Source organism: Toxotes jaculatrix, chromosome 15, assembly GCF_017976425.1.
Source record: "Toxotes jaculatrix isolate fToxJac2 chromosome 15, fToxJac2.pri, whole genome shotgun sequence".
NCBI classification, from domain to species: domain Eukaryota; kingdom Metazoa; phylum Chordata; class Actinopteri; family Toxotidae; genus Toxotes; species Toxotes jaculatrix.
In genome coordinates this window covers 14,656,412-14,665,029 of record NC_054408.1, presented here as the reverse complement: position 1 = coordinate 14,665,029, position 8,618 = coordinate 14,656,412, and the positions used below count along the sequence as shown (strand labels likewise).

Genomic DNA, 8,618 nt, shown 5'->3' with positions numbered 1-8,618 from the left:
GCAAACGATGCCAAAGGAGGGTAATGTTTCAGTGAGGTGAAACAGCTGCATGGAAACTTCATTCAAACAACTCATTTGACTGCTTCAGATGTGCACCAGGTTGTACAGTCGTCATGTGGTCTAATCCTCTGTATTTTGCAAAACACGCACATACACATTATAATTTTATTGTGTTTAATTGAGATTTCTTTAAGACTATATTTCAGTGCATTTTCAGTACAATTTAAAGGTCGCATTATTTGCATTCAATTTAACTGCATTATTGTGTTGTGCATGTGTTGTTTGATTTAAATAATTAGACTACCATCAGAGAGTTCTGATATTAGATTGTTTTAACTTTGTGGATTTCTGTTATTTTTATTTGTTTTGTTTTGTTTTGTTTTGTTTTGTTTTGTTTTGTTTTGTTTTGTTTTGTTTTGTTTATGACCGAACTCTAAATGACTTTATCCATCCGTTTAGTTGCCTTACCCTGGTCCTCGAAAACGCACATGCGCAGGAGAGGAACCTGTCCGCTGCCAGCTCAGCTGACTACACAGCAGCAGCAGCACTTCGACAGCAGCCAGAAGATGATGGCAGACTCTGGAAGCAGCGAAGAAGTAGCTGTGATCGGTAACACCGACCTCACTTCAACTGAATCAGAGAACAACATCATAAACACGGTCGTACGCTTTGTTATTCTTTCTAACACACTTGTTTGAAGACTAAAAAGCCTGTTTTTAATGGTGGAAACTTTCCCAAACAGGCCTAAAGTAACGTTAGCTAGGTGGAGTTATGGAGCCACGGAGACTTTTCCTCTCAAATTTTCAAAACGCTGAAGCAGTTTGTGGACCGTTAACCGGCCTCAAAATTAGATTTAACAGCTAGTTCTACAAAAGTTACAAAGCGAGCTAAAGTTGCTTTTGCTAACACTGGTTCGAAGCTACTTTGTAAACTTTACTCCTGACGTTAGCTTGCTAGCTAGCAAGTGTGTATGCTAAACTTTTGTTTACCTTAAATTAGCCTCATTTCTCTGTCCTCCAAGTTCAATCTAAATAACCATAGTTTCTACAGAGAGAAGACAAGCGAGTAGAAAAGAGTCGATTTTTTGTCCTTTGGTGGTGATAGTGTGTACTTGTCTAATCTTGTGACCTGCACATGCCTGTCACAACCCTGTATACAGAAGGACAGTGCTAAAGTACCATCCGTAGCAAAATAACGACCTGTCCCTCAGTGTTCATCTACTTTCAAAACACTTTTATGGTCCTGAGTGGAACTTTTTTTTTTAAACTCTCATAGTCCCTGAGAACCACAGTCTTACCTGCACAAACCTGTCTGTTCACCTGCCATTCTTTTTTCCCCCTGATGTTCCCTCTTATACTTGTCACATATCGTTATGCTCTACGTTCCCTTGAATTGGTTGTCTTTTTTTCGCCTCATCCTTACACATAATTTTTCTTGTCTGTGTAGATGGTTGAAAGAGGAACGGCTCTGTTGAGAAAAATGGAGATAAATGTGACGGAGGCAGAGAAGAGAACAGGGAAGAACACGGTTAACATGCAGGAAACATATACTGTCTACCTCATAGAAACACGGTAGGTCACCCCCTGGAGCATCTGGTTTTCTGATGCCCTTTTCATCCCCCTCACTTCAATTCTGAGACTAGCCAGATACTTCTTTGAAGAGGTGCCACCGTTTGATTGCAAATCAAGAAATTAGATTTTTGCATTGACAATATTTTTAAATCATGACCAAATATAATAAGTGCAGCTTTCATATTTATGCTCCTTAATTCTGCACAGAGCAAAAGACATTCTTGTTACTGAGGAGAGTAAAGATGTTTTTTGGTGGAAGACTGATTGCCACTTTATTTAATTAAACCTGATTCAGCAAAACAAAGTCAGTGAGCAGAATTGCTTGCACAATGCCCATGAAATGACTGTTCTCAGCCCACTTCAGAAAATGCCACTGGAACTTTAAAAGATAGATTGTAATGTGTTGCTCTTTCTCTGTCTCAAATTACACTGAACATTAACAGTAGCCTAGATTTCTTACCACTTGTATGACAACACCTAAAAATACTATTTATTCCTGTGTCTGCAGGCCAGCTGAAACTGTCCCAGAGGGAGGTACGCCAGCCACACCTGACACTTTGTGGAGACGCTATAGTGAGTTTGAGTTGCTAAGAACTTACCTCCTGGTCACCTACCCCTACATCATCATCCCTCCATTACCAGAGAAAAGGGTGAGCAACACAAAGGTGGATGGAGAAATGTAATTAATTAAAAAAGTGAATTATGTGTAATTAATTTGGGCATAATGAATCCCTGTATACGACTTGAAAGTTTATAAAAGAACAAATTCATTTGTGTGAAAAAATTTCAGGCTTTCTTTCCTAGTTTGCTCTCAGTTTTGTCCCAGTAGGTGATGTGACTTGCCCTGATTTTTGAGGTGACATATTCTATACTTCTCACTTCCTTGATTGTTTCTTTTGTAGGCGGAGTTTGTGTGGCACAAGCTGTCAGCAGACAACCTTGACCCAGATTTTGTTGAGCGACGGAGAGTCGGCCTGGAAAACTTCCTGTTGCGCATTGCATCGCATCCTGTCCTTTCGAATGACGAAATCTTTTTCCGCTTTCTCACAGAGGTTAGTGTCCAAACAGATACCAGATGTCTCTTAGAAGTCTGCTGACGTACACATGTGCAGCCTTCACATTTACAGTCTAATAGGGGTTTCCAGCTAGCAATAGCACTATGGTATGGAGCCTTCATAGGGTCAGCTGAGCAAAAAGAAAAGAGCCATGTGTAAAACTGTACTTTCAGCTTACAAATCATAATGGTCTTGCAATCCATGCCCGTAGATTTGCATATCAGTGCCCACAGATTGGCCAATCACAATACGTAATCAACCTTGACTGACCCAAGTTGGTGAGGGTTGTTTGTTATTGGTTTGACATACTCACACTCCTGCTTTGTTAAAGAGCAGTTTACAACTGGTAAGGCTCCTCTTTACACAGTATAGCTGGAAATCCTGTCTATCATATGTCCATAATCTGTCAAACATCTGTTCTCAGGAGAAGGGATGGAGGGAGGTAGTTTTGGAGACAGGTTTCCAAGACAAGGTAAGGAGTTTGTAGTGTTTCATCGCTGTCATACCTTTAATAGATATTGTTTCTTAATTGTTCTATAGAGATCCATTAAGTTCTTCCTGCTGAATTGTTTGACTGAGAATGTTGCTGTCAACTAACACTTTCAGAGTCTACATCTGTTTTATGATGAAATCATATAATCATGAATCATATCAAACGCACCCCTTCATAGATTCTCCTGTGTGCTGTAAGAAAAATAACGTCACCCAGCCTAACTCGAACTTGAATTTCTGCTCTCTACCAGGTTGACTCCAGACTGAAGTCTCTGAGTGCCATGTTCAGAGTCAAGAACCCTGACAAGTAGGTGTAAAACAGACATATGTGATATGCTTTGGATCAGTTGAACACTGTTTGGGTTATGATTTCTGGTGCTTTCCAGGCGATTCACAGCACTGAAGCACTACAGTGATGAACTGAACACTGTCATCTCTCAGTTACTCAGGGTGCGGGCGGTGAGTGTTCGCACATGTAAAAATACACACACACACACACCTATAATTCACTGTCTCCTTAGGTTTGGCCAGTGGTTTACATTTTTTTGCATATTGTCTTATGTAACATGAGCTGTACACAGTGAGTTAAAAGCTGCATCAGGCTGCAAGGTGTGCTGATTCTCAGTGTCAATATAAATACTTACAGGCCTTTTACTTTAATAGAAAGTCATTTGAGTCAGTGTTAATAATGAATATATCAGCTTAGGGTGTTTTAAATAGGGGGATATTTGAAGTAGATAAAATGACTGTTTCAATTGTTGTTTTTTCTAGAAAGTAGCAGACAGGCTGTATGGAGTTTACAAGGTCCACGGTAACTACGGCAGAGTCTTTAGGTGAGAAACAGCTGTTTGTGACTTCTTTCTTTCTACATTAATAAAATTGTAGTTTTGTCCTAAAAGACGGCATTACATTTAAACAAAAAAAAAACAAGCCACAAGTTAAAATTAAGAGACATTATACATAGTCTGTACCCAGCTACCTTTGATCTACTCCACTGCTGTATACATTTATGAGCAAATGGTAGCATATAAAGCTTTTAGTCTTTTGATTACTTTTAAGAAAACCTCTTCAGGCTCTATAGACTGAATAGAGACAGATGTAGAATTCAAGTAATGTACTCCTGAATTGTTGTGTCTCCAGTGAGTGGAGTGCTATAGAAAAAGAGATGGGAGACGGACTACAGAGTGCTGGTCACCACATGGACACGTAAGTAGTAGACCACAGATACACTCAGACTAGTGTCACTTTTAAAACACTTACACTTTGTGTATGTGTGCACAGGTATGCTGCATCAATAGACGACATACTGGAGGAAGAGGAGCACTATGCAGACCAACTGAAAGAATATCTCTTCTACACTGACGCTGTCAGGTCAGTGAGTGTGAGAGAGAGAGAGAGAGAGAGACAGACACACACACACACATAGCTGTGTCAGGGCCATCAAATCACTGTCATGCAGTGTTAGTGAATTTAGCTAATCCTGTTATTGGGATTGACAGACAGTCAGAACGTGTTGCTAATTGATCCTTTATGGTCACATTGGCTTTTGAGGTCAGCCCACCTTGTTGCCATTTGGTTTGAAGAAGCCGTATGTGCTGAACTGGAAATAGCATTAAGATGCCAAATGTAAGAATTCATCCCACTGGAATGTCGTTGATTGTTTCTTATATTGCTGACCCTGACCTTTAAGGACAGGCTGAATTTGCATCAGGGTCAGGAGGAAGTGTATGCTTGATTTGTCCTCAGTTTGATGGACAAATAAATATTATGTCTCTTCTTGTTAAAGGGACACTGGTCACTGTTAATGTCTAGCAAAGGTAAAGCTTTTATGTTTGGTTAAAGCTTTACCCCTTGTCTTTTAGAGCCGTCAGCTATGTTTCACATTATTACCATTATTAGCGGTAGAGGAAACATAATTTCTGTGTTGACTATTGTCAGTTTTGTGTACGTGTGTGTTTGTGTTAAGGTCAGTATGTAGGAAACACGAGTTGATCCAGTATGAGCTGGAGATGGCAGCTCAGGACCTCGCCCATAAGAAACAACAGAAAGAAGAGCTGGCCACTGGGGTAAGGCACCATCACACACTGGCTTATTACCTCCCTCTTTTATCTCTGCTACACATCCTGGGCAAATACACAGGTGGCATAAGCACACAATGGTCCATGTCAAATCAAGCGTATAAATTGGTCATGATTACACATGAGCGCCATACTTGAATCAACAGAATTGGGCGTGTGTTTAAAAAACATTTTTGTGATCCAGTGTGATGAAAACATCAGTGTACACATAAATGTAATACTGTGCTGGATTTTAATTCGTGGGTCTGTCTTTGTGTGTATTTAGACGGTGCGAGTCTTTTCTCTCAAGGGGATGACCAGTAAACTTTTCGGCCAGGAAAGCCAGGAGCAGAGGGAGAGCAGGTTGGCAGCTCTGGAGCAGAGTATACAGGAGGGGGAGCAGTCACTCAAGGAGAAGAACGCAGAGTGCCAGTAAGTTCATAGCCAGTTAATCAGTCCTCTGCATTTTTCAAATTTGTCTCCTCTAAATACCTCCCACCGCCTGTCTCTGATGTCTTTTCCTATCTGATTTACAGTCAGGCAGCTTGCCCTTGACATGAAAGTTGATCAATTGAATCATGTTTGACCTCCATTCCTCTTCTTCCTCCTCCTTCAAAACAAAATGAACGATGATAGCATGATTTCTTTGTTTGTGATTGTATCTTCAGAGAGTTTGTGCAAACAGCCTGGGAAGATATTGAACGTTTTAAGGAGCAGAAGGACAAAGATTTGCGTGAAGCACTAATCAGCTATGCCATTATGCAGATCAGCATGTGTAAGAAGGTATGGCATTCAGTGTGTTTTGTTTTGTTTTTTCCCATCTCCACAGTTGGTGTTTGTTCTTCGATGACAGGCATTTTGATGTTGATTATTCATCAGTCACCACTCCTCATTTGTTTACCTAAAAGAAAGAATTGTCAATTTTTTTGCTGGCCTCTCAAAACCTCTTTTGTTTTCTGTGACTCTTTCAGGGAATCCAGGTGTGGTCCAACGCCAAGGAGTGTTTCAACAAAATGTGAGCCATTTTCCCAGCCAGTCACACTTGGCACCAAAACAATAGCCAATCAGATTGTACAGACTGGGAGCATCAGCCAGTCATTATAATACAGTCCTATGGAAATGACCCATGGGAGCTCAGATACTGCTTTCTCTGTGCTGCGCTTAATTTGAAGCTACTGAGAATAATTCTGTCCCATTTTTCTCCCTTCCTGTCTTACACACACACATTCGTTTAGAAAAAGGTACCAAGTCAGAGTCATTTAGAGTGAGTCCATGCCATTGTAAATTAAAGTGTCTTAACAATACCACTCTCTTTACATTCTGCTGGTGTTAGCTTCATACTGCAGACGATCCGGATTTTCCATACTCTTCCTTAGTTGCGCAGCTGACAGCACTTCCAAGAAGAAAATCCTAATTTCTCACCTGAAAATAAGGACTACACAGCAGAGTGCTGTTTAATATTAGGTGTGAAAAGCTGCACATTTCAGCCAGGACTTATCCTGAAAAATGTTGCCAGGGATTTGTCTCAGACGTTTTTTTGGCCTCAAAAAATACATGTAATCTTTTGAAATTCTCTTTAATACAAATGTTAAATGTAAATTAATCAAAAACAAAAAAACAATAATTGAAACTGTAAGAAAAGGAAACATGGACCACACTTGAGAAAGCCACTACACTTTCACATTTCCTCTTTTTTTTTTTTTTTTTTTTTTAGCAGTTCCATGCTGAAGTCAGTCTTTATGGTGTTATTGATTGATAACTGACCAAAGTGCTCATGACCAAGTACCTGTATAGTACACATCACAGGGATAACAGGTGGGAAGCACAGATCTGTTCAGCTTTTTTCTTTTTTTGTGCCAAAAACAAAGAGCCATGAAGAAGTGTAGTCAGGCTGCCAGGCCTCATACTGTTTTGATTACAGTGGGTCTGTTTTTTTTTTTTTTTTTTTGAGACTTTTTGAAAGACTGAAACATGGCACCCCCACAAATCTCCTTGATCTACCAAGTGCAACCATAAATGTTGTCAAAAGCAACACTCGTACAGATCAATAGTGGAGCCTATGCTGTTGAGCTTTATAGCCTTAATACAACATTGGTTTTGTACAACAGGGGAAGGACAAAAAAAAGACTTGTTGTTGACCTTCTCTGCCTCACCCCCTTTTTCTGATAGAGTCATGGCACTAAATAATAGACCTGAGTTCCAAGCATGCCTTGGGTCAGTGTTTTCTTCCCAAAATGTGGAAACAAGTACAGTGCCGATATGTTAGCTCCTTACAGTCTGGCTTAATACATGTGCTATAGACTTACAGTACATATGTTACTTTTGCTTCCTTTGTGATATCCATCTGAGGTGGGAAAAAGTGATGCAAAATGAATCTAACATCTACGCATTATTCCGAGATTATTTTCCATCAGAAAATCCTACCTTTTTCCAGAATAAACATAATCAATTTACTGAAATAAAACCAAAATTGAAGCTTTATGTATGTTTTTATAATAAACACGTTAAATGAAAAATTGTTTTTATGTTTCCGAGTTCACTGTGCTAAGACACTAATAAACATATTTCTTTTTTAACTGTTTTGTTGCATTTGTATGCTAAATAATGGAGTTAAAGATGAAACCAAAACCAAGGCCGATATGTGAGACTGCTGGTTGAGCTCTGCATTTACAGATGACTAAGTTCAGATACTGTAGTGTATGATTTGATATGACATTTTGTTTGTCTTCAGGGATATGGCTTTTATTATGCTCAATCCATGGGTTGTAGTAACTCACAAATGTAGTAACTCACCTGTGTCAAAATAACACACAGCCATCACACGTTTGGAAAGGATTGTCTTTCCATGGCAGGTGTAGGAAAATCAGATGGGTGTGTCTGTGTGTTTACACTCGTGTCATGGCCAGTGCAGCTCAGATGCCCTGTTTAGTCCTTTCATCAGACAGGGATAGTGCTTTTTTTTTTTGTTTGTTTGTTTTTTTTACTTGTTCTGTGGTGGACTCATACATCACCTGTATCAACTTTTTTTAGTCTGTTTATTTCTCAAACTACACGGATAAGTCATGAATTGTGTTGCAGTAATGGAGTGTAAAATTACATATTTTGTCACTAAAAGACTGAATTTAAGGTGTGATTTGAAAAAAAGGTGTCTTTTGGTGTGTGATGTTCACTACAGTGATAGTGTAGTATCAGCCACAATAGAAAAATAACAGGCTTTGAAAAGTCTTGATGAAAGTATTCCTTGCAACTTTTGTTATCTGTGTGATCTCTGATATAGGATTTAAAAGACCTTTCTCGTCTATGCTTCCCTCCACCATTTTCAGTTTATAAGCAAATTATAATGTACAAAAATGTGGGGATGTTGCCTGTAGAGTAGATAATAATCTTGTAGAAATACAAGATTGAATGCAGTGACAGCTGCATTTGTTAAAATTATTTTTAAC

General features: G+C 39.3%; 1 protein-coding gene across 1 annotated transcript; it reads left to right on the top strand.

Moving 5' to 3' along the window:
- The first annotated feature begins 535 nt into the window (after positions 1–535).
- LOC121194840 (sorting nexin-4-like) lies at positions 536–7,879 on the top strand. Its single transcript, XM_041057921.1, has 14 exons — positions 536–659; positions 1,447–1,571; positions 2,080–2,221; positions 2,474–2,623; positions 3,051–3,098; positions 3,370–3,425; positions 3,505–3,577; positions 3,890–3,951; positions 4,259–4,324; positions 4,400–4,489; positions 5,085–5,184; positions 5,462–5,607; positions 5,844–5,958; positions 6,147–7,879. Exons 1-14 carry the CDS (start codon positions 567–569, stop codon positions 6,192–6,194), a joined length of 1,314 nt encoding a protein of 437 aa, XP_040913855.1. The 5' UTR covers positions 536–566; the 3' UTR covers positions 6,195–7,879.
- The last annotated feature ends 739 nt before the right edge of the window (positions 7,880–8,618 follow it).